This window comes from Pleurodeles waltl, chromosome 3_1 (genome assembly GCF_031143425.1).
Source record: "Pleurodeles waltl isolate 20211129_DDA chromosome 3_1, aPleWal1.hap1.20221129, whole genome shotgun sequence".
Classification (NCBI taxonomy): domain Eukaryota; kingdom Metazoa; phylum Chordata; class Amphibia; order Caudata; family Salamandridae; genus Pleurodeles; species Pleurodeles waltl.
The window spans coordinates 877,425,911-877,452,151 of record NC_090440.1 but is presented as its reverse complement, the minus strand read 5'-3'; the positions used below and the strand labels follow the sequence as shown (position 1 = coordinate 877,452,151).

The 26,241-nt window shown below is 44.6% G+C and overlaps 1 protein-coding gene across 7 annotated transcripts in view; it reads right to left on the bottom strand.

Annotated features, from left to right (window-relative positions):
* THRAP3 (thyroid hormone receptor associated protein 3) overlaps window positions 1–26,241 on the bottom strand; it is a 222,794-nt gene that overhangs the window by 82,605 nt on the left and 113,948 nt on the right. For 5 of the 7 annotated variants that reach the window (XM_069223850.1, XM_069223848.1, XM_069223852.1 and 2 more), the window contains 4 exons: window positions 13,434–14,168; window positions 9,769–9,825; window positions 9,356–9,528; window positions 8,513–8,624 (listed from right to left, as the gene is read on the bottom strand). In XM_069223850.1, the coding sequence (XP_069079951.1) occupies window positions 8,513–8,624; window positions 9,356–9,528; window positions 9,769–9,825; window positions 13,434–14,168 (1,077 nt within the window). The remainder of the gene's footprint in view (window positions 1–8,512; window positions 8,625–9,355; window positions 9,529–9,768; window positions 9,826–13,433; window positions 14,169–26,241) is intronic. The other 2 variants (XM_069223853.1, XM_069223854.1) reach the window with 1 other exon arrangement.

Here is a 26,241-nt window from a genome sequence, read left to right as displayed (position 1 = left end):
GACTTTAGCTATATGACCTGGGGATGCCCATCTCTGCAAGTATTTTGGGATGGGGTCATACACAAACTTAACCTGGTGCTGCATAGAAGGTTTGAAAACACCATGGCGACCTGCCTGTTGGGATTGTACAACAGGCCCCGCACCAGGACGGTTGGTAACAGGTTTGTGCACCTGGCCTTGGTACTGGCGAAATGCAGGATAGCTCCGACTAGGAAGCAGAGTAGAGACCCCAATCTCACCACATTGAAAAGAGACGTAATGCGTTGTGCAAGAGCGGAGGAGAGGGTCCTGGGACGGGAGGAGAGTAAAGGGATCAGGCGTAGGCCGATAGCTCTTCAGTGGTGTGAAGTAATAGACGAGTGGGAAACCTTGGGTTCAGAATAGAGTTCAGGCTCCGGAGACACCTCAGAGAATGACGATGGGGCCAAGACGTGAGAAGGTCCGGAAGTTGGTATACTTCCTAGGAACATATCCGACAGCTGAGTCGGACGCCCAGAGTCCACAAAAGCATGCCTCCCTTCCTCCCCCACAATCCCTTAACACACACAGCTCCCCCCCTCCCCGCATCCCTACACAGCTCCTACAATCCATGCTACATAGTTGACACAGCATGCCTAGATAGGGCTACTTGTGATAAACAGCACCTCTTCCGCGGGTCAGTTTCCTTAGTTTTCAATCTAACTTTTAAATTTACTTCGTTTCACACACACCGGGCAAGAGTCGCTTAATCTAGACCACAACAACGGTTCATCCTCCAGGAAGGTAGGAGCATCTCGACCCTATCCAGACCATAGAAACCCATAAACCAACCTGAAACAAAAATAAACTTAGTATATAGTGGACAAACATGATACCTACTGAGGCACAACATCATTAAACTGGATGTTTAGGACAATATGATGTACTTATGCATGGAAAAGTGTCATGTATATACATGTATCTCAAGCACATCTGAGAAGGTTGGACAATGTGTGGTATAATTGTAATGTAAATTATGAAATGCCAATAAAATAAAAGTGTTAAAAAAAAAAGTAAGGGGCAAGGGTCAGAACAAGTCACCCTACTCAGACGATGTTTTAACAGATTAAGACTTTCAGCCTTACAAAATATACATGGCACCACAGTTTAAGTGAACCTAAATGGCTAACAAATATACACACACACACACACACACACACACACACACACACAGACCCGAGAACGAAGGTTCGTGAAACATTTAAAATTCTGAAATATTTATTGAAGTGGTCATGGGCTACTGGAGAACGGCTCTGAATCACTTTAATAGTCAACAACCTCCTTTCACCATATATCTTAATCCATATTCAATGTATACTTGAAACACTTACCAGTCTCGTTTATTTTCAGAGACTTCAGAGGTGGTAAATATTGGTCATGTGCCAATCAATCTCTGTACAGATTAAAAAATCCCAACATCCCAGCCTTCATAAAAAAAAAGTGCATAATGCTTTTAATGGGTTAGAATTATAACATTTTCTCAAATGACTTTGCCATTGGGTACTTGATAGCTACAAAGTGGTCACAAACTGAGCATTTTTCCTTTATCAAAATGTTATTAACTGCGATGTAGCTATAAAACCTTCACAGCTGAACAACCTTTCACCATGTCGTCTGCCTACCGGATACATATATTTACAATCAAAACTCTGCAGCAAGAGAACCATTCAGGGAAGGAAAAGCACTCTACTAAAACCACTACAAATGCCTGGAATTACATGTAACACTAGAAAGATTTGAAAATAAATTGTAAGGGGTCACATGTTACAAGATATCTGCAGGAAAAGTTAATGGAAATATCAGTCTTGATATAGTCACTGCCAGATTGCATACCCAAAGCAGTTAAGTACTCCAATTCAATTATTTCACTAATAAATGCAACATGTATTGGTTAGGAATGAGTATGTGACATGCCTAAGACTCTGGGATATTCAGTAAGGCAGCAATTATCTCAGAGTGGAAAATGCATATTGAAAATACATCTTCCATGGACCACACATGGGCAACTTGAAAATGTCACAACAACTTAATGAAGGAGCTGCCCAAGCCATAAATCAACCAAAAGATAGATAACTTGCGATGTACGTCAAAGCCCAACAGCTAGTTTTTCAAACTGTAAAAGTTAAGTTGCCATTCTATGTTGTACACTCCATCATACCCTGCGGTACACACAAAACGCTTAGTACTCCTGACTGTTGTCACATCACAGTTAAACATTTAGCACACATGTATCATTTCAGTGAATCATGTAATTGTTTAGTTTTTACACCTTCTTGGAAGAAGTGTGAAGAACGAGTTACTTACCTTCGGTAACGACTTTTCTGGTGGATACATTAGCTACCTGTGGATTCCTCACCTCATGAATACTCCCATGGCGCCAGCATTCGACGGAAATCTTCTTACTAGTCTCTGCACGTCGACGAGGACGTCACTGTCTCGCACGCGACGCCGTCTGACGTCATACAGGCAATAAGAGGTCCTCGACGACGTGCGGACGTCAGTACCAATCATTTTTTACGTGCATGAGAACAACCAGGCAATGCAATGAAAGAACAAAGCAACATCCATTATATTGTAAAAATACACCACATTGTATGAATAACTGTAAATCTTTTTTATGTACATATATATATATATATATATAAAACTCTTTCTTTTAAAAATATATACACACACACCAAGTATATACATAAAGATATATACACATATACCTATATATATATATAAATATATTATATATATACATCTATTGCACCCTCAAAGATCAAGAGGAGCGCACTCAAGGATTACTTGGCAAGACCATAAAGGCAACGGGGAGGCGGGTGGGACCGTGAGGAATCCACAGGTAGCTAATGTATCCACCAGAAAAGTCGTTACCGAAGGTAAGTAACTCGTTCTTCTGATGGATACAACTACCTGTGGATTCCTCACCTCATGAATAGAGTCCCAAAGCAGTACCACGCCCGGCGGTGGGTGCCTAAATGGTCAAACCAAGAAATCCTGCAGCACTGACCGTGCAAAATGGCCGTCCCTTCTAACCTCAGAATCTAAACAGTAATGTTTTGCAAAAGTGTGAAGGGACGACCAAGTTGCGGCCTTGCAGATGTCGACCACAGGAACACCTCTGGCTAAGGCCGAAGTGGCCGACTTAGCTCTGGTGGAATGAGCTCTAATGCCCTCAGGAGGATCCTTCTTTGCCAAAGAGTAACATATTTTAATGCAAAGAACAACCCACCTGGATAGTGTTCTCTTGTGGACTGCCTTTCCTCTCCTCTTGCCCACGTATCCAATAAACAGCTGATCCTCCAGCCTGAAATCCTTTGTTCTATCGATAAAGAAGCTCAACGCTCTCTTTGGATCCAGACGGTGCAGTCTTTCTTCCTCTTTGGAAGGATGAGGCGGAGGATAGAACGTGGACAAAGTAATTGCCTGAGCCAAATGGAAGGGTGAAACAACCTTCGAGAGGAAAGCAGCCTTGGTCCTCAACACCACCTTATCCCCATAAAAAGTTGTATAAGGGGTTTTACTGATAAGGCCTGCAACTCACTCACTCACCTTGCTGATGTTATAGCTATCAGGAAGACTGTTTTTAAAAACAAATACCTCAAGGGGCAAGAATGCATAGGTTCAAAAGGGGACCCCATAAGGAAAGTCAGGACTAAGGACAAATCCCATTGCGGCATAACGAATGGCTTTGGAGGATATTGATTTAGAAGACCTTTCAAGAATCTGATAACAATAGGGGATTTAAATAAAGATGGTTGGTCTGGAAGACATATGAAGGCTGACAAGGCCGATAAATAACCTTTAATGGTAGCCACTGCACAACCTTTCTGCGCCAGAGATAGAGCAAAAGACAAAACGTCCGATAGATGAGCTTGTAAAGGATCAATCTGCCTCTCTCCACACCACGCAACAAATTTAGACCACCTATTAGCGTAGATAGATTTAGTGGAGTGTCGCCTGGCCGCTAATATAACATCCACTACCTCAGGCGGGAGAGAGAAGGAACTCAGGTTGCCCCGTTCAATCTCCAGGCATGTAGGTGCAGACTCTGGAGGTTGGGGTGTAGAACCTGCCCCTGCGACAGGAGGTCTTCCCTGAAAGGGAGACGGAGCGGCGGGCACGTTGAGAGTTGGAGAAGGTCGGAGTACCACACCCTCCTTGGCCAATCCGGAGCTATTACGATTACTAGAGCCCGGTCTTGGCGAATCTTCCTCAATACTCGAGGAATCAAGGGTATGGGAGGAAACGCGTAAAGCAACTGGCCGCACCAGGTCATTTGAAACGCGTCCCCCAATGCTTCCTGCATCGGATACTGAAGGCTGCAGAACAACGGACAATGCGCGTTCTCTCGAGTGGCGAACAGATCTACCCGAGGAAACCCCCACTTCTGGAAGATTAAACGGACTTGATCTGGATGGAGACGCCACTCGTGGTCTGCCGAGAAGTGGCGACTGAGACTGTCCGCACGCACGTTCAAGACTCCGGCCAGATGGTTTGCTATCAAGCAAATCCGATGGTCCTTTGCCCAGGACCATAGTCGAAGAGCTTCTCTGCAGAGAAGGTACGACCCCACTCCTCCCTGCTTGTTTATGAACCACATCGTGGTAGTATTGTCCGTTAGGACCTGTACCGACTGACCACGAAGGGAAGGGAGGAAGGCCTTGAGAGCCAGACGTACAGCCCGTAACTCTAACAGATTGATGTGAAAAATCTGTTCCTCTGGAGACCAAAGACCTTTGATCTCCAGATCCCCCAGATGAGCTCCCCACCCTAGAGTGGAAGCATCCGTTATGACTGTGGCCACTGGTGGCGACTGCTGGAACGGTTTTCCTTGTGAAAGATTGTTGCTTGCAATCCACCACTTCAAATCCACAGCAGCATCTCTGGAGATCTTGACAGTACCCTCTAGATCCCCTCTGTGTTGAGACCACTGCCTTCGGAGTCACCACTGAAGAGCCCTCATGTGCCAGCGAGCATGCGTGACCAACAGAATGCAGGAGGCAAAAAGACCGAGCAGACGAAGGACCTTGAGGACTGGAACTACCGCTCCATTTCGAAACATTGGAACCAAATCCTGAATATCTTGAATCCGCTGAGGCGGAGGAAAGGCCCGACCCAATGTCGTATCCAGTAATGCCCCTATGAACAGGAGGCGCTGAGAGGGCTCCAGGTGAGATTTGGGCTCGTTCACCGAAAAGCCCAGGTCGAACAACAACTGGGTTGTTGACTGCAGAGGACGCAACACAAGCTCCGGGGACTTGGCTTTGATCAACCAATCGTCCAAGTAAGGGAATACTGCTATCCCCTTCCTTCTGAGCTCTGCCGCAACCACCGACATCACCTTCGTGAAGACTCGAGGTGCTGAAGTAAGACCAAACGGAAGGACCGCAAACTGGTAGTGTTGCGATCCCACCACAAACCGGAGATACTTCCTGTGTGACTTGAGTATCGGGATATGAAAGTAAGCATCCTGCAAGTCGACAGACACCATCCAGTCTTCCATGTTCAACGCCAAAAGCACCTGTGCTAGGGTCAGCATCTTGAACTTTTCCTGCTTGAGGAACCAATTCAAGATCCTCAGGTCCAGAATTGGTCTCAAACGACCATCCTTCTTGGGAATCAGGAAATACCTTGAGTAAACTCCTTGACCCCTTTCCTGCTCCGGGACCAACTCCACCGCGCCCTTTAAAAGGAGGACTTCTACCTCCTGTTCTAGCAACAGGAGGTGTTCTTGTGAACAATACGAAGGGCGGGGCGGGATGAGGGGCGGAAACTCCCGAAAGGGAAGGGTGTAGCCTTTTCCCACAACACTGAGAACCCAAGTGTCCGACGTAACAGTCTCCCATTTGGTGAGAAAATGCTGTAATCTTCCCCCTACAGGAGAGGAGTGAGTGGGAAATGGTGGAAGCCTAAGGCTGCTTCCCCTGCTGCACCCCGCCAGAGGATGAGGAAGAGGCAGAGTGCTGCTGAGAGGCTCCCCTGGTGCGGACCCTACCCCTCCCCCTAAAAGATCTATAGGGATGGGAAGAGGCAGGTTGCTGATATCTTCCCCGAAAGGAAGAGGAGGAAGAGCCACGCCCAAATCCACGAAACCTCCTGAAGAATCTGGAAGAGGCCGTGGAAGAAGGAGCTTGGAGTCCCAACGACTTAGCCGTGGCCCTGCTCTCCTTAAAACGTTCCAAGGCCGAATCAGCCTTAGCCCCAAACAGTTTGTCCCCATCAAACGGGAGATCCAACAATGTGGACTGTACATCTGCCGAAAAGCCCGAGTTACGTAGCCAGGCCTGTCTCCTTTCCACCACAGTTGTGCCCATTGCTCTGGCTACCGAGTCGGTGGTATCCAGTCCCGTCTGGATAATTTGGGTCGCAGCAGCCTGGGCATCAGAGACAAGATCCAAAAGACCCTGGGGAAGCTCTGTAAACGAAGAGGAGATGTCATCCATCAGAGCATGAATATACCTCCCCAGGATACAGGTCGCATTAGTGGCTTTTAACGCCAGACTGCAGGACGAAAAAATCTTCTTCGACTGCGCCTCTAGCTTTTTTGAGTCTCTGTCCCCAGGCACCGTCGGGAAAGAACCAGGCGCTGATTTGGACGAACAGGAGGCCTGCACAACCAAGCTCTCCGGCGTAGGGTGCCTAGATAGGAAACCAGGATCAGTTGGAGCCGTCCGATACCTCCTGGCCACGGCTCTGTGAACTGCTGGGGAAGATGCCGGCTTCTTCCACACCTCTAAAACCGGATCCAGCAGAGCGTCATTAAAAGGTAATAGAGGCTCCGCCGCGGCTGAGGCCGGATGCAACACCTCTGTCAAAAGGTTTTGTTTCGCCTCCACCACCGGCAAAGGCAGGTCCAAAAAACTAGCTGCCTTCCGTACCACTGTATGAAAGGAAGCAGCTTCCTCGGTATATTCCCCCGGGGACGAAAGGTCCCACTCAGGGGAAGTGTCCAGCCCACTGGCCGACTCCAGTCCACGCAGCCCATCACCCGAGTCCTCTAGCTCTCCTTCCTCTAGGGCTCGTTGGTACTCCTGCTCCTCTAGTACCCGGAGAGCACGCCTCCTTGAATGCAGTCGTTGCTCAATCCGCGGAGTCGACAACACCTCCGCCGAAGTCGGAGATCGGCGCCGATCTTCCGAAGCCACCGACGCCGCATCCGGCGCCACAGGTAACTTCGGCGCCGACTGAAGAGCAGATGAAACGGATGGACCCACCGGAGTCACAGGCCGAAATCTCGACGTCGACGGGATGGAAATCCCTGGGGCCAATCCCTCCGAAGCCATCGGAGCGGCCACCGGCGCCGACACTGGCGCCGAGCCCACGTTCCCAAACGGGAGAAAGGGCATAAAGGGTGCCGGCCGAAGAGGCGCAGGATCACCCAAAGAAAAGGCCAAAGGCCCAGCCGGAGCACCCCCTGGAGCCATCTGTTGGAAGATGGCATACATCGCATTCAAGAATGCGGAACTATCGGCTCCAGGGGTGGGAAAAGCCGGATACTGGGGTGCCTGACTCGGAGGCGACCCCGACCTCGGCGTCTGCGCCGGAGAAAACACCTGAGGCTCCAATACCTCAATCACCGACGCCTGTCCAGGCGAAGTTGGAGACGTCGGAGAGAGCAACGGCGTCGAAGGATGCGGCGTCACCGTGGGGCTGACCTCCCATGTCCTCCGGCGCCGATCCGGAGACCTGGAACGAGCCTCCCTTGAATGACGCAGAGATTCTCTACGGCGCCGGGAGTCTCGATGACGCCGATGTCTTGGAGAAGACTTTCTAGTGATGCTTCTCCTTTGACTTGGCCATAAACAGCTTCGCCTCGCGTTCTTTAATGGCCTTCGGATTCATGTGCTGACACGAATCACAAGTCGAGACGTCGTGGTCGGAGCTCAAACACCAAAGGCAATCGGAATGAGGATCCGTCACCGACATCTTGCCTCCACACTCACGACAAGGCTTAAATCCAGACTTTCTCTGCGACATTATTTCCACAGAGAAAGAGTACGCAGCAAGATATACACTGTAACCGCAAGAGTAACAGTTGCTCCCTCGAAGATAACCGTTTCGAATGCACGGAAAAAAGGGAACTGACGTCCGCACGTCGTCGAGGACCTCTTATTGCCTGTATGACGTCAGACGGCGTCGCGTGCGAGACAGTGACGTCCTCGTCGACGTGCAGAGACTAGTAAGAAGATTTCCGTCGAATGCTGGCGCCATGGGAGTATTCATGAGGTGAGGAATCCACAGGTAGTTGTATCCATCAGAACATTAAGTTTACACCATGATGTACATGGGGGTTGGGGGTGGAAATAGAAATATCTTCAGTGCGTGTCGATGTTTTACAATCTGAAGAAAACAAAAACACAAAACAACAAAATGCATAAAATTACATCTTTACAAAAACCCAAAAATCTAAGAACAACACTACTGATATCATCCAATGAGAGATTTATGCAAATAAAAAAATGCACAGTTACAAGGCATGAAAATTTACCTGTGTATTTCTGGGCTCTTCTTGCTTTTTGTAGGTTCCTGGTCAGCTCCTTTCTTTAAGTACTTAGTAAACCGTTCATTCAGTGTCATTCCCCCGGGACCAAAATGATGCTCTGTTGATTTATTTTTTAGGGGAGAAACACCACCCAGTTAATTTAATTTATGTTTCAGAAGAGCAGCCTCAAAGAGAGGAACAAACTGTGTCTAAAAGGGATTCAAGAGGTAAAAAATACAGTAGGAAAAACAGCTTAGTCCAACATTCAAATACATTTAACTTTAATAAACTATCAAAAGTAATTGTCGGCAGACGTTTTGTAAGGACACGGCATCCGTACAATCAAAGAAATGCATGCTTTGTTAGAGACTGTTTTTGACGTCTGCATTGTCAGATGAGGAACTTCCCTATTGTATTTGAATATCACAGCATAAAACAAGTGTAGCAAACAGTGGTTAATGCAGAATCCCGGAGCCCCGAGAACTGAAGAGCTTTATAGATCCGACCCACTTTCAGTGATAGCAGGCCTTCAGGTAAAGAACAAATAAAAGTTATAACCATAATAAGTTGTGTGAAGCAGGATGGTCACTTGCTGCTCCCATCTTGGACGTCTTAAATTAAAAGGTTTATAGAGTACCCTATACCAAGAAAAAGTGTTGTGAATGGTAAGTTGCCCTATACTAAAAGTGCAGATGCTGTAATGTTAAGATCAGGAAGTAGAACAAATTGGGAAGTTTGGGTATAACACCACCTGGGTATTGTTTATGCTGGCATGGGCTCCTATTTTTTTCTAATTCTGAGGATTTGCCTTGAGTGAAGGGGCTACTGGTGAACAGACTTGAAATCTACCTTTTACGTGGTGTACGATGGTCACTATATGCTGAGCAAACAGCTCTGAAGGACTGCGCTGCGGCTGCGCCGATTGTATGTGCTGAAAAATGGATCGGAAATCAGCTTCCTTTTTGTTGGTATGAACAAGATCCCGAGAAAGTTTGCGCTCATGAGCTAACATTCCACTGGGCCTGCAAGAGAAAGCATATTTAAAAAGAAATTATAAAAAAAAAAAAAGTTAGGTGTCAAAGTACAATATACATTTTACGATCTGTAAACTGAACGTTTCAGAGTAGTTATATGCTACACAAGAACATATTTGTAAGCATAAATTAGTTTTTTTTTTTTTTTAAACAATTTATTCAAAACAGCAGCTTTGATAATCACTACTGCTGGAGAGACTAGATATGTATAGGGCAGTGGTTACTAACCTGGGGGGGAGGGGGGTGACACCTGGGGTCTGTGAAGCCTCCTCAGGGGGTCCATGACTGCTTAGAAAATTAAACGATAATAATACATTACAGGGAGTGCAGAATTATTAGGCAAATGAGTATTTTGACCACATCATCCTCTTTATGCATGTTGTCTTACTCCAAGCTGTATAGGCTCGAAAGCCTACTACCAATTAAGCATATTAGGTGATGTGCATCTCTGTAATGAGAAGGGGTGTGGTCTAATGACATCAACACCCTATATCAGGTGTGCATAATTATTAGGCAACTTCCTTTCCTTTGGCAAAATGGGTCAAAAGAAGGACTTGACAGGCTCAGAAAAGTCAAAAATAGTGAGATATCTTGCAGAGGGATGCAGCACTCTTAAAATTGCAAAGCTTCTGAAGCGTGATCATCGAACAATCAAGCGTTTCATTCAAAATAGTCAACAGGGTCGCAAGAAGCGTGTGGAAAAACCAAGGCGCAAAATAACTGCCCATGAACTGAGAAAAGTCAAGCGTGCAGCTGCCACGATGCCACATTTCAGAGCTGCAACATCACTGGAGTGCCCAAAAGCACAAGGTGTGCAATACTCAGAGACATGGCCAAGGTAAGAAAGGCTGAAAGACGACCACCACTGAACAAGACACAAGCTGAAACGTCAAGACTGGGCCAAGAAATATCTCAAGACTGATTTTTCTAAGGTTTTATGGACTGATGAAATGAGAGTGAGTCTTGATGGGCCAGATGGATGGGCCCGTGGCTGGATTGGTAAAGGGCAGAGAGCTCCAGTCCGACTCAGACGCCAGCAAGGTGGAGGTGGAGTACTGGTTTGGGCTGGTATCATCAAAGATGAGCTTGTGGGGCCTTTTCGGGTTGAGGATGGAGTCAAGCTCAACTCCCAGTCCTACTGCCAGTTCCTGGAAGACACCTTCTTCAAGCAGTGGTACAGGAAGAAGTCTGCATCCTTCAAGAAAAACATGATTTTCATGCAGGACAATGCTCCATCACACGCGTCCAAGTACTCCACAGCGTGGCTGGCAAGAAAGGGTATAAAAGAAGGAAATCTAATGACATGGCCTCCTTGTTCACCTGATCTGAACCCCATTGAGAACCTGTGGTCCATCATCAAATGTGAGATGTACAAGGAGGGAAAACAGTACACCTCTCTGAACAGTGTCTGGGAGGCTGTGGTTGCTGCTGCACGCAATGTTGATGGTGAACAGATCAAAACACTGACAGAATCCATGGATGGCAGGCTTTTGAGTGTCCTTGCAAAGAAAGGTGGCTATATTGGTCACTGATTTGTTTTTGTTTTGTTTTTGAATGTCAGAAATGTATATTTGTTAATGTTGAGATGTTATATTGGTTTCACTGGTAATAATAAATAATTGAAATGGGTATATATTTGTTTTTTGTTAAGTTGCCTAATAATTATGCACAGTAATAGTCACCTGCACACACAGATATCCCCCTAACATAGCTAAAACTAAAAACAAACTAAAAACTACTTCCAAAAATATTCAGCTTTGATATTAATGAGTTTTTTGGGTTCATTGAGAACATGGTTGTTGTTCAATAATTAAATTAATCCTCAAAAATACAACTTGCCTAATAATTCTGCACTCCCTGTATGTACCCAGCTTTTATTAGTGATTTAGTAAAAGGGTCCCCGGATTCTAATAATGATTCGGGGGAAGGGGGGGGGGGGGGGGGGGGGGAGGCTGCCCAGGTTCCAGTAATGATTATGTGGGCCAATAAGCTTTTTAAAAGGTAGGACAATGTAACAACTCTTGCAATGAGAAAGGGACCCTTTTGCATACTACCTCAATTGCTAGCATTAAATAGAGACTTGTGTGTCTGGGCACAGCAACAGTAAAATCTTAACTAGTTTTTGGGTAGCCCTACCTCTTAACACAAACAAGACAAAATGTCAAATTGTAACTCGGGACTTGCTCAAAATAAGAACTTTTTCATAAACACTATGAAAATGCCTTTTATGTTACTATTCAAATATATGCAAGATGCTGGGCAAAGAACCAAGTCCCTATCTTTCTAAAAAGCTGCGACTAAAATATGTTGGATATTATCTGCACAGGAACACAGCAGCAGGATTTATCTGGTTAATAGTAAACTCAGATAGATGGTTAAGGGGTAAAAACATTTAACATAAAAAATTGCATTTAAAGATAATTCCCATACAAGGGTTAACCACGGTATGCTTAAATTCTTCTCAATCTATTTGCGCGCTGCAACGCATTGCACTCCAGCCATTAACTACACCAACTGAAAAGCCTTTTTGAGAAAAAAAAAAAGGTAAGCAGGTAAAAACAGTCGTTTATATTTAATGTTAGACAAAAAAAATAAAAATCAAACTACGAAAATATCTAAAAACTAAATTACTTACAGGGATGCATAATTATAGTTTTACTAATGTTCTCCAGTGCAGTGGCCTTCATTTTTTTTTTTTTTTTTTTTAAATGCTGTGCACCCCTTCCCCACCGAAAAAGAGATCACAATTTTTTTATTAAGTTTTATTAAGTTGCCAATGTTTAAATAGGTCTAGGCCTATTTAAACATTGCAGTTAAGTTTGGTTAGCTTTTTTAAAATGCAATCAAATACATGTGTGACAAACATACTAGTCTGGTCAGGCAGGCCTTACTCGCGCAAAAGTATCAAGAGTGTGATTAATAGAAATGGGAGTGGGGTTGCTAAAGAATATTTGGATTCCCTTCCCTTTTGACACAAACACCTAGCTAGGACATAAATGACAAAAGAGGTTAGTAAAGGCCCACTACAGAGTGGTTTACTGTTGTTCATCACAGCACTGTTGTAAGCATAATGCTTTTTTTGGCCAGAGCCTGTCACGCCAATTCTCCTCCCCCCGGATCACTTTAGACCCATCTTAGGGCAATTTGCCATACCCCATACCAAACTACTAAGTAACAACAGTTTTGAAAATTAAAACCTATGTCCTAGTTTGGTTTGGGTTGAGGCATTTCCTCTAAACGTTCTAGCTTCGTACCAGTAATTTCCTTCAATCTTCACTAAAGACACTTATCTGTTTACAAAGCCTTGCGTATGCTGGTTGATCAACTGCACAATGTTCTCTAAACTTAGCTTAAAAATCAATCACCACTGGTTTAATAAGCACTCGAGTCACTCAGGTGTATATTCAGCTCTGTTGCTGAAACAGGTATCAGCTGAGGCACGGCTCTTGGTTTTTCACTACATATGTTGCTCATTTAACTTAGTGGCTTTTGCACTGCTGCTTCTAAAAGTGTTAAGTAGATTAACATCTTTTATTTAATCTCAAGCTCCCGAAAACAGACTGCAAGACCAGTCATTAAATGCCTCCCATATGTGCCTTTGTTTTCTTTAAATTCCTCTTGATTTTTATACTGGCAAACATTCTTGTTGTATAGGTCATCTCCCTGTTCTCTCATTGGACTTCTTGCTGCTCTTGACTTCTTTACCTCCTGCTTTCATCCCACTTTCACCTTGTAGCTAAAAAGCAAGGGGCACTTTTTTTCCTCTTTATTCTAAACATGTCCACACTTATAAAAAAAAAAAAAAAAAGTGAACCTTTATATTATATGCACTATTGAGTAGTGCACAATACATGCAATTAAATAAATATATGCAAGGTAATGAGAATATTTACCGTGCAAGATCCTCGTCAAAGGAATCAATTCGGATGCTTGATCCAGTCTCCCGGCTAATGCAAAAGGTTGATTTTGCAAAGGCCATATCACGAGCAGCCACCTTCTCCCGCTCTCGAACCTCAGAAGTCTTCCTTGGAGGAGAGGCAGCATTCTTTTCTTGCACTGCTTTAAAACTTGTCACCCGAAAATTCTTATCTGGCACTGAAGCTTTCTGAGCCTGATCTGCCCTTTTGGCTGTAGCTCGTTCCTCTTTCTTGGACCGCTCTGGAGGAAATAAGTCTTCATCATCCTCTTCGTCGTCATCATCATCTAATTCCTCAGATTTCCTGTGCTTATCTTTTGGAAACTTGATCTCCTCCCATTTACCTGGGTCATAAGGGTCCAGATTTTTATTGGATGAAGCAAAGGCTTTTGATAAGGGTTTTGCATCATTATCAAAGTCTGAATCTTTCCGACTCCTAACGGGTACTTTTTTATCCAAGTCATCTGCATCATCTTTTCCGTAACGTTTTTCCTTGTGAAATTCTGCCATCTTTATCTTGTCAAAATCCTCCCGCATTTTATACCTTTTTGGTGACTGGCTACTGCGGTAAGCTTTTTCCAGTTCGTTCATGGCAAAGTCACTGGGGCTACCACGATCCTTCATTTTCTCCAAGCTGCTCATTTTAGACTCCTTGTCTTTTCCAGCGTCACGGTCCAAGTCAGATGCCTTGGTCTTCAGATCTTCCAAATATCTGTTTGCAAATGGAAAACAGGTTTAAGCATAATTCCTTGGATCCTGCAGATCAGGGCTAGAACAGTACTTTGTAACATTTTTAGAAATCACACTGATTAGGAAAGAACAAACCGTCGATAATCCTTGGAGGTTTCTCTGATTGCATCCTCTGGCATAGTTATGTTTACAATTTGGGGAACTCTAAATATTTATCTAGTGAATACAATTGAAACTGACTAGTTCACTCAACTAGATGATTGATGAAATGAAAATGAAACTACACGTTCTACGTGAATACCCAGAAAATAACAATTTTTTTCAAGTTGAAATGTCAACATCGAACCAGGTGAATTTACTAAAAGTTAAGGGATCAGGAGAAAATGGTTGAAATGTTTGAATTTTAAACTGTAATCATGTTAGCAAAAGATAGAATGATGAAAAACAGAATTTAAATGTTCCGATTGAATGTCCAACTTTGGTAGAGTTGAACGAAAAGGTGGTAAGAGCAGGCCCCAGGAAACCATAAAATCAGATGTGGCCAAATTGTACAAATACTATGACTTTAGCCACAAAGACAATCCTGGACAAGTACAGTCAAGTACTAAGGTCAGAAATATTGTTACCAGACTTATAATTTTTACTCCAAAAGATTAAATGGATTATTAGACTAATAAAACATTTTTACTCAGTTTTCTAGATTGGCCCAAAGCAATGACATTAATTCAGGTCAACAAAATAAAAAACATGTTTAAAAATAGATTTATTTTCGTTATACCCTTACGAACACTAGAGCAGGCTAAACGGGTCATAGATCTTAAGATGTCTTAGCCCAAAAGATGTTAAAGATAAAGGTAACCGAAAACTGCGACAATCTAAACCCATCAATTTGTATGCAATACTTTAAATGATGCAACCATGAGCTCAAATTATCCTAACTCTACAAACACAAATCCAAGTAAGAACAGTTGGTTTTAAAAACGTTTTCATAAACACATTCCTGCCACCAGATCTACATTCCAAATGCAGGAACACTATCGCTGAAAGCTTAAAAAGTTCCTCCACAAGGAATGAATTCTTACCGTAGATATATGTAACTATCAGTTATCACAAAAGTGTTGAACTGTAACTATAAAAAGTAAACATCTTTAAATGTACTTTTATTTAAGACCTTGCGTACCAGTGGTTGAGGTCATTCAAGCCAGAAACAAACGTTAAACAAACGAGTGATTAAAAAGTAGTACTACTGAAACCGACAGGTGCACAAAGTTAAAGCTCAAAGATAAAATGGGGCACAAAACTTAGTGCAAAAGCTATTACAATCATTCTACTTACCACAGGTTAGCTTAGCTTCCAATTAAGCATTAGAACCAGGTGGACAATTTTTGGATTTATCAAACTTTTCAGCGACTTTAGAAACCTGCCGTCAGCCAATTTGCATTTTCCTATTTCTCTAATCACCAGAGAACTCTCCTTTTGAGTGTTTAAACTCTCAAAACTTCTTAAAGGCTATTTCAAAAGTTGATGCAAGTCTCCTAGAAGATTTAAAAATCTCTGCACACTGTAAAATAAAACAATACGTATTCAGGAAACATGATTTCAAGTCGGTTAGGGGTAAAGATGAGCGGTGGGTTGGTTACCGTGGCCGATTTTTTACTTTACGACTTTCCGTCGGTATTTATTTTTCCTATTTCCTGTGACTTGATATTGTCCATGTTTTTCCCAGGATTTCAGAACAGTGTCTCCGATCTGATTATATATTTTAACACATTCCTTCAGAAGATGGTCATCAGACGTAAAGGCTGTGTACTTTCTTCCTAATTTCACAACCATCATTTTATTGAAAAGATCTAGCAAAATAAAAGTTGTTTTGGTTACCAGTATACATGTTAACTCTTCGTTTTCCATGCTCAAATTAAGAATATATCTTTGACTAAAGTCCCGATACATTAGGGGCAGAGCCCTGCAAAATCAGCGTCTTGAAATGATTTGTAAGACTTGTGATCCAAAATAAGACGTGAAATTGGAGGGCTTTGCAGGCAAACAACAAATGTCACAATTTCTATTGTTATAAATGAAGACTCCAATTTGTGCTCAGAAATTGGAGCGCCCAATTTTTGTACGTTATTATAATGATCAAGAAGCACATTTACTTCAACCTATGTACAGTTGGCACAAATCTTAAAACCATGGTATACAAACTTAACATAGCAAAAAATAAACCTTATTGTGCTGCCTATGAATCATCGTTTCTGGTTAATGATCATAAAATGCTCTAATAAAGAAATGAGTCATATTTAACAAGCATAAAATTTGATAAACTGCTGATGCATGTCTGGTGCTCGATAGCTGAACTATTGTAAGTAAACTAAATATAAAGCACAGCACCCAAACAAGCTTGGTCACCCATGAATCCTGATGTTTAAAATGGAAAAGGGAGACGCAAAGTACCTTCATTCAATTTTCTGTGCTGCCTGGGCCCGTCACCATGGACAAAGCCTGCATAGCAAAAGAAGTACCCCACTTCAAATTATACTTACTAAACAAGCATGAAGGGAGACTTTGGATCAAGTAGCAAAATGCTCTCCATGTATAGGCACAGTTCACGCACCTATTTCGGGATGAGCCTGATTCTTGGGGTCATAGGGAGCCTTATGTTGCAACAGGGGTGTATGTAGGAGAAAAATGAAAGGCGTGCAAGGGTTTAGTAATCCACAGTGCATAGCTGTCAATAGGTGCTGTTAACTCATCTAAGGCATGCAAGTTACTGTATACAAGAGTGGCTGGACAAGAAGTCCATTGGCTGTGTGACCATTGTGTGCACAGGTAGGGTCTGTGTGGTATTAAAGAGGTGCTACAGTCACGACAGAGGGAAGATATAAGAGAAGATACAAGTAAATGGTGCAAAGAAAGAGCGAAGAGTGGTCTTGGCATCGAGGCAGGAGGGCTTGGGTGACGGCTGGTAGAGCTTATGAGGACACCTATGTGAACAGTGAATGGGTGTTTAACAATGACAGTTCACCATGGTCAAAAATGAGAGAACACGCAAAAACATGTGGCACAGACCTAAAGACTCTATATCCTTGGCCAACACATTGATATGGAATTAACACTTGGATGAATGACTCCCCAGAATGGCTCAATGGCATCAAACCGTTACTAAAACAGCCAAGGATCCAGTCATCAACTGAAATGGAAACAACAGTAAATGAACTCTTATCTTCCTTCAAAACAGGTATGGGCCAGAGCGAAAAAGAGCATTGCCAGCTATCACAGCAAGTCCTGATAGAAAGGAGAAAAAGAAGTTCAGTATGAAGATGCAACAAGTCTTGAAGCATGATTAAGAGTAAGATTTAAAGCAAGGACCCCTCCAGGAGACACCTGGTGAAGCGTATCCAGCACTCATCCACGCAGGTGACTGAAGAGCTTCAAGAAACCCCAAGTCAGAGAAGAAACTGGATGTAAGTGAGGACCACGGGGAGTATTAAAAGAAAACAGTAAATGGCAGGGTTAAAAGGTATCAAAAAGGAACATTCTGAGCATGCAGAACCTTCTCAATGACAGACCCGACAAAGAAGGACTAGTTTTTCAGAAGTGCATGGAGCACAGTGTCAGTACTAAGGAGAACACAGTAATGGGGCAGAATGGAAAGAAAGCAAGAGGGGGCTCTCATGTACAACTCAACAAGGTTAAAACCTAGTCCACCCTAGTTGTCTCTAGACACCAGGATGCCAAGTATGATCTACACCAGAGTACGCAGCGAGTGGCCAAGGTCTCTGTTCCAAAAAAAGATTGTACCTAAACAGGCAACCTGCGAGTTACTGAGCTTGTGTAAGTGTGAAAGCTAAACTAAGATAACCCAACACAATAATTTGAGAACCTACGCAAAGGACCAGAGAAGGACTAAACAGCAAAACATTTCTGACAGCCACGTCAAGCAAAATCCTGAATAATAACTGCAAAATGCCCCTCTCATCTGAGGGATTATTGGAGGCTTCACCCAGCCTCTTACAAAGAAAGAGCACATCCTGTAGATTTCAGGAGAAAGAGGACACAAAGGCACTTAGGTCTTGGAAGGCAGGGTGTCATACCAGGCTTCAAAGGGCACAATAAAAAGCCCATGTGACAAAAAAAACAACAAAAAAAAAAAATGGATGTGCTACTCAGAAAGGGATCTCCGATCAAGCCAGGCACCAGGATTCAAAAACTCTCCAAGTGAATGGCTTCCTGCATGTGACGAGCGAAGCCCAGTGCTGGATTGAGAGGTGATGAAAATGACATTGAGGCAAATCTGATAAAATGATTGTAAGGTCTAATGGAGAAAAGTAAATAAAATAAAAAACACAAACCCTATCCACCATCTCCCAATAAGAAAACCTTAAGAACCACAATGAGCTAGTCAACAGCTTAAACATTATGAAAAGGTTGAAAATTTAAAATAAAAAATAAAAATAAAAGAAGTACAGAAAGTAGTTCAGCACAAGAAACATAAAACGATTGCTGCACATACCATGTGGAATAGAGACCCCTCTTTCATAAACCTCTATGCTGGGTTGAACATGCCCAGAAGAGTGGATGAAGAGGTAATGGACATACAAGTAATATTATACTATGTTGACTTCTGGGCTGAATCAGGACTTGAATATCAACCTGTTTCACGTCTAATTTTTCTGTGTTCTTAAGAGTAGAGATGAGGAAATCACAAACGGTACAGTGCAGCAATGTACACTCAAATATTTTTCATAAGGCATATGGCGCATCTTGTGTCTGCATGATCAGCAAGACGAATCTCTAGCACAGGAACACCCCTGGCGAGCGCTGAAGTTGAAGAATTTGACCTGGTGGAATGAGTTTGGATTTCCTCAGGCCACTCTCCTTTGCAAGGGCGTGCCATTTCTTGATGCATAAAAATATAAATCTGGCTAATATCCTTTTATCGACTGCTTTGCCCTTCTTTCGCGAGGGTACCCCGCAAAGAGCCGGTTGTCACACCAGATTTTCCTTGATGTCAATGTAGCAACGGATTGCCCTTCTGGACACAGTTGTTTTATTTATCCTCCTCGGGTGGGATGAGATGGAGAACATGGGGGGGGGGGGGGGAGGGTGCCTCCAGAAATAAATTGCCCTTAGATCGAAAGGGGACATCACCTTCAAAAGGACAGTTGCATTAGTTCAAAGGACCAAGATGTAGGGATAGAAGCATGTGTATGATGACCAGACACTCTAGGCTTGGAACACACCAACGTGGCTAATACCTCAGCATGGTACAAAGGTCAACAATCTCAACAAGCAAATGAGAAAGGGCTCAATCTGAGCACCGATAAAGAAGATGAAAACAAGAGTCAATTGTACTGCAGCATGACAAATAAAGTAGGTGGAAATAAATTCAACAAACCCTTCAAAAACGTTATGATAATCATGGATCTGAACAATGATGGATGGTTTGGGAGGCACAGCAAGGTGTCAGAAGCGAACAACCTTCAACAGGCGAGTCTTTAAGGGATCCATCTCGTGCTCTGCACAACAAGCAACAAATCTATTCAACCATGCAGAGTAGACAGTCTTCAGCGGAAGGAAAAGACCAGATCAGATTATGTTAACCACCTTCTCCAACAAACACAAATGATGGGTGGAATGCGGAACAAATCAAACATTCACCACCAGCTACATATCTGGGTCTAATCCATCAATTCTTTTGCTCACCATGCCACCCCAGTTTGGACCGAGCCATCTGCAAACCAGTCTTGCCCCTTTCCCCATGGGAACAGTCCAGCCCAAACTGCCAGGCCAGGCCCTCCCTGGACTGGAAACAAGCATCCTGGGTCCGGTTTCAAGGTATCACGCTTCAGCCAGACTAGCTTGAATCCAGCGGCATAGTAAGCCCGGGTCCCAAGTCTGGGCATGCCCGTTTCGCTTAGGGCGACAAAAGCAAACAAACCTAAATGATGGACGGAATAGAGAACCAAACAAACATTCACCCCCAGTCACAGATCTGGGTTTAAGCCATCAATTCTTTTGGTCACCATGCAACCAGCCATATGCAAATCACCCTAAGTTGGGGGTCGGGGTCTGTTGGAATGGTAGCACATCTCCACTCCATTCAATTCAATAATCTGCCCTGATGTGAGGTAATGTCCTTCTATGCCATTAGAAGGGAGAATACCAGTATACCCACAGGCTGCAAATGCTCTTTCAAAGGAAAGCTACAGTAGACTTTGGAAGCAGTGTTTGGGGGGTGCATTAAGGGGGTGGTTAGTTCACAGGGGATGTGAAAGGAGGTTGCTGGCTGAGATGGCCCCTATTTGCCGGAGGGCTGGTTCTGTTGCTGAATAATGCTGAGAGGGCTGGTAAAAAATGGAAGCCTTTTGGAAACCTTAAAAGTTTGCTAAGTTGAAAAACTGACAGTATTTTGCCAGAAATTGAGGGCCCAATAAAATCAGGCCATCACCTCTGTCTACCTTGAATCTCTGTAGTGCAGCACCTGTTTGACCCCAAAAATACTCACTCCATCAAAGGCATGTCCATCAAGATGGTTTGGACATCCCTGGAGAAACTAGTTGACCAGAGATAAGCATGTCATTTGAGGACCATTAAGGAGCACCTAGCCCTAGCTACAGAATTGCCTGTATCCAAAACCGCTCCAGCTGCCTGCCTACAATGCTGTTCCTGCAAGGTGGTCGGGGAAGGTGTGGTACTAACATCCCTGCCATATTTCACCAAACACATTTTGCATAAAGAGTAGGGCTGCTAGCTTCCTCTACACCTTGTCCAGGGGGTTCACCAACAAAAGGGCATGGGAATTTCTTTGAATGCGAGAAGACCTGCACAACTAGGCTTCTGAAAACTCAAAATGTATTAAGTTCAGAGGAGACAGCTGGATACTGCAGTCCATCTGTCTCTGAAGAGCTGGCTTTTAGGTGTAGTCTATTTCTACCTCTGGAGAAGTATACAATTCACTAGCTTGTTGCAAGGCTAAATAATCTGCTTTGTCAGCAGATGGAAAAAGAACAGTTGATGGACAGAAGGAGAATAAATCCAACATTCACCCCCAGTCACATCTGGGTTTAATCCATTTGTTTTGCTCACCATGCCATTCCAGTTTGGACCCAACAATATGCAAATCAGTCTTGACCCTGTTACCCATGGGAACAGTCCAGCCCAAAATGCCAGGCCAGGTCCTTAAGGCAGTAGGCTTATCAGAGGGTAGTGTTAAGCATTTGTTGTACACACAGGCAATAAATGAGGAACACACACTCAAAGACTTAACTCCAGGCCAATAGTTTTTATTATATAGAAAAATAGATTTTAATTTATTTTAGAACCACAAGATTCAAGATTTGAGGTCAATACATAAGATGCATGGTACTCCACACAGGTAAGTGAGGAACTTTGAATTAAAGCAGTAGTACACACAGTATAGGTTAAAATGGCAATAAGCTATTTTAAAAGTGGACACTGTGCAAAAATCAACAGTTCCTGGGGGAGGTAAGTATGGTTCAGATTCTCAGGTAAGTAAAGCACTTACACAGAGTCTCCTGGGCAGAGGCAGCCCATCATTGGGGGTTCAAGGTAACCCCAAAATCACAGCACCAGCAACACAGGGCCAGTCAGACGCAGAGGTCAAAGGAGGGCCCAAAACACACAGGTGCCTATGGAGAACAGGGGTGCTCCGGTTCCGGTCTGCTGGCAGGTAAGTACTCGCGTCCACGGGGAGCAGACCAGGGTGGTTTTGTAGAGCACTGGCAGGGGACACAAACAGGCACACAAAACACACCCTCAGCGGCACAGGGGCAGCTGGGTGCAGTGTGCAAATTTGGTGTCTGGTTTGCTATAGGACGCAATAGAGGTACCCGAGGGTCGCTTAGGTGATGCAGGCAGGGCACAGGGAGGGCTTCTCGGGCCAGCCACCAACTGGGCTAGGAAGAGGGCCGCCTGCTGGTCACTCCTGCACTGGAGGTTGGTTCCTCTCGGTCCTGGGGGCTGCGGGTGCAGTGCTTGGTCCAGGCGACGAGTTCTTTGTTACCATGCAGTCGCAGTCAGGGGGAGCCTCTGGATCCTCTCTGCAGGTGTCGCTGTAGGGGTGCGGTGGGGGGGCGGACTCAGGTTACTCATGTCATTGCAGTTGCCTGGGAGTCCTCTCTGCAGTGTTTGTTCCCTGGAGCTCGAGCCGGGGGCGTGAGAAGCGGGAAGGAAGAGTTCTTTCAAAGTTGCTTCTTTGTTGTAAAATCGTTGCTGTCGGTGACCAGTGCCGCTGTTCTCGGGAGTTTCTTGGTCCTTCAGTTTCAGGGCAGTCCTCGGAGTCCTCAGAGGTGGCTGGTCCTTGTCGGATGAGTCGCTGTGCAGGTTCTTAGAGTATGGAGACAGGCCAGTAGGGCTCGGGCCAAGACAGTTGTCGTCTCCGTCGTCTCTGCAGGGCTTTCAGGTCAGCAGTCCTCTGTGTAGGTTGCAGGAATCTGATTTCCTGGGTTCAGGGTCGCCCCTAAACACTAAATTTAGGGGTGTGTTTAGGTCTGGGCGGCAGTAGCCAATAGCTACTGTCCTGGAGGGTGGCTAAACCCTCTTTGTGCCTCCTCCCTGAGGGGAGGGAGGGCACATCCCTAATCCTATTGGGGGAATCCTCCAATCTCAAGGTGGAGGATTTCCAAAAGCAGGGGTCACCTCAGCTCAGGACACCTTTGGGGCTGTCCTGACTAGTGCGTGACTCCTCCTTGTTTTTCTCATTATCCTCTCCTGTCTTCCCGCCAAAAGTGGGGGCAGTGGCCGGAGGGGCGGGCATCTCCACTAGCTGGGATGCCCTGGGATGCTGTAACAAAAGGCATGAGTCTTTTGAGGCTCAACGCCAGGTGTTACAGTTCCTGCAGGGAGAGGTGAGAAACACCTCCACCCAGTACAGGCTTTGTTCCTGGCCACTGAGTGACAAAGGCACTCGCCCCATGTGGCCAGAAACTCGTCTGGTTGTGGCAGGCTGGCAGAAACTGGTCAGCCTAGCACTAGGAGTCGGACTGGTATTCAGGGGGCATCTCTAAGATGCCCTCTGGGTGTACTTTACAATAAATCCCACACTGGCATCAGTGTGCATTTATTGTGCTGAGAAGTTTGATACCAAATGTCCTAGATTTCAGTGTAGCCATTATGGAACTGTAGAGTTAGTGTTTGACAAACTCAGACCATATACTCTTTATGGCTACCCTGCTCTTACAATGTCTAAGGTTTTGCTTAGACACTGTAGGGGCATAGTGCTAATGGACATATGCCCTCCCCTGTCGTATAGTGCAACCTGCCTTAGGGCTGTAAGGCCTGCTAGAGGGGTGACTTACATATGCCACAGGCAGTGAGAAGTGGGCATGGCACTCTGAGGGGAGTGACATGTTGACTTAGTAATTTTCTCCCCACCAGCACACACGAGCTGTGAGGCAGTGTGAATGTGCTGAGTGAGGGGTCCCCAGGGTGGCATAAGACATGCTGCAGCCCTTCGAGACCTTCCCTGGCAACAGGGCCCTTGATACCAGGGGTACCATTTACAAGGAACTTATCTGTGTGCCAGGGCTGTGACAATTGTGGGAACAAAGGTACAGTTTAGGAAAAGAACACTGGTGCTCGGGCCTGGTTAGCAGGATCCCAGCACACTTTCAATCATAACTGGCATCAACAAAAGGCAAAAAGTCAGGGGGTAACCATGCCATGAAAGGCATTTCCTTACAATGTGTTTAAGTGCTGTGTGACAACAGCGGTATTGCATGAGCTTTGCATGTCTCCTAGATAAGCCTTGGCTGCTCATCCACAGCTACCTTTAGAGAGCCTGGCTTCTAGACAGTGGCTACACTACACTAATAGGGGACACCTGGACCTGGTGTAAGTACCTTAGGTACAAACCACACACCAGGCCAGCTTCCTACACAAGTATATTGGCCATTCATCTTTTCTTAAAAAAAAAAAAAAACTCCCTCACAGTGTAGCGGGCTACTTACCAGCTACTGTGCTTCATAAGATGTGCAATGATGTATATAAATAATACAAGAGCAGATCTGCCCAAAAGGACAAAAAAGTCTTCTGAAGTCAGATTTCTCCATGCTATAGCTTCTTTGCTTAACACTAAGGAATTTGTAGAGATGGAGGGGGGGGAACCTCACTCTACTCAGAGGTGCTGTGACAACTACCAAATAAAGAAAGGGTTTCTCATTACTATTATAGGATCATCCGTTTGTGTCACAAAATCCTTGACCGAGATGCCTTTGCTTAGTTGTATATTTTTGGTCTCAATTATCTCTAACTTCTGATTCAGTATCCACACTTTTAACTAACTACATTTTGAATGGTAGCCCGCATGGGACAACATTTTGCTCTACTGGTTGGAGGGAAAGCTCTGGTGTGGTTGTATATCACGATGATGGTGTCTGAAGCTCCCCCAAGGTGCCTGGCTGAAACATTTACAAATGACTCACAGAATGCAACCAGTCTCTCACTGGATGATTCCATACATCATTTTAGAAATGAACATTATTTCTTGAGCCATAAGTTCAAACAGTATCAACTGGCAGTGAAATCTCTCCACGTTAGCAACTAGTAGAAAATCATGAAGTCCCAGTATACTGAGAAGAACCTTGGGAACAGACCAACCAGTGTTCAGAACTGTGTACTATTAACACCATAGGTCTTGAACCACGGACATAACTTAAGAAAAATGCACAGGATGTGGGTCAGAAAGAGTAAAGAAACATCACCTAGTGAAGAAAGGTGGACAAAAGCAGGGGGAAACAGAGATAAAAAGGCTTCCCTGAAGGCAATTAAGTTCGGCTCAATACACAGGGATATATTGTGGATATTTCAGAATACAGTTTTTTGGTAGAAAATAAGTGATATGAAGATACGCAGGACGGGGACTAACAGACAATCCGAGAAAATGTAAAGATTATGTTGGTACTCTCCCTGTTCTGGGACTTGTCATTTAATTTTACGTATAAAAGAGATGTACCTTTTAACCCCTGTATGTAAGTAGTACAATAGAGACACCTCTACTCTAGAAGTGGTATCATACAAAGATATACTGTATAACGGTAACTGGGTTACCTTAAGACAGTCGAGCATCCTGAAGAAGATAAAGTTTGCATAGAAAAGCAGCATTTTGTTTTTTAAATTGTCCCCCCTGAAACTATTAACAAAGAACTGAATGCTGTAGTGTTGAGATGATCCATATTTAATGGGCTATTTTTTTTAGCCAAAAATCTGATACTAGTAATGAAATGAAAATGTCACTTACCCAGTGTACATCTGTTCGTGGCATCAGTCGCTGTAGATTCGCATGTTTTGCATAGCTCGCCATCTGGTGTTGGGCCGGAGTGTTACAAGTTGTTTTTCTTCGAAGAAGTCTTTCGAGTCACGGGACCGAGTGACTCCTCCTTTTGTCTCCATTGCGCATGGGCGTCGACTCCATCTTCGATAGTTTTTTTTCCACCATCGGGTTCGGACGTGTTCCTGTCGCTCCGAGTTTCGGAACAGAAAGATAGCTAATTTCGGAAGATTTTCGTCGGTATTGTTGCGTTCGGGATCGGCGTAGTTAGATTCAACACCGCGTCTAAGATCGAAGAGCTCCGGTGCCCTTCGGGGTAATTTTTTCGATCCCCCGTCGGGGCCTGGTCGGCCCGACCGCGTGCAGAAGAACGCCGATGGAACGGACCCCGTTCCGTTTCTGTCCCAAATGCCACAATAAATACCCCTATACAGACCAACACTTGGTCTGCAATCTGTGCCTGTCACCTGAGCACAGTGAAGACACCTGTGAGGCCTGTCGTGCGTTCCGGTCCCGAAAAACTCTCCGAGACCGTCGAGCCAGAAGACTTCAGATGGCGTCCGCGCCGACAGCCCACCGGGAGTTCGAGGAACAAGAAGAGGAGGAAACCTTTTCGATCCAAGAATCGGACTCCGAAGGATTCGACGATACACAAACCGTGAGTAAGACGCCGAAAACCACTCAGAAGAAGATTTACAAGGCCCAGGGGACGCCACTGCCACCAGGCCATGGCTCGACCCATAAATTCGGTGACCGACCGTCGGCACCGAAAAAGGCCCAAACAGTGCCGAGATCGTCCGACTCCAGT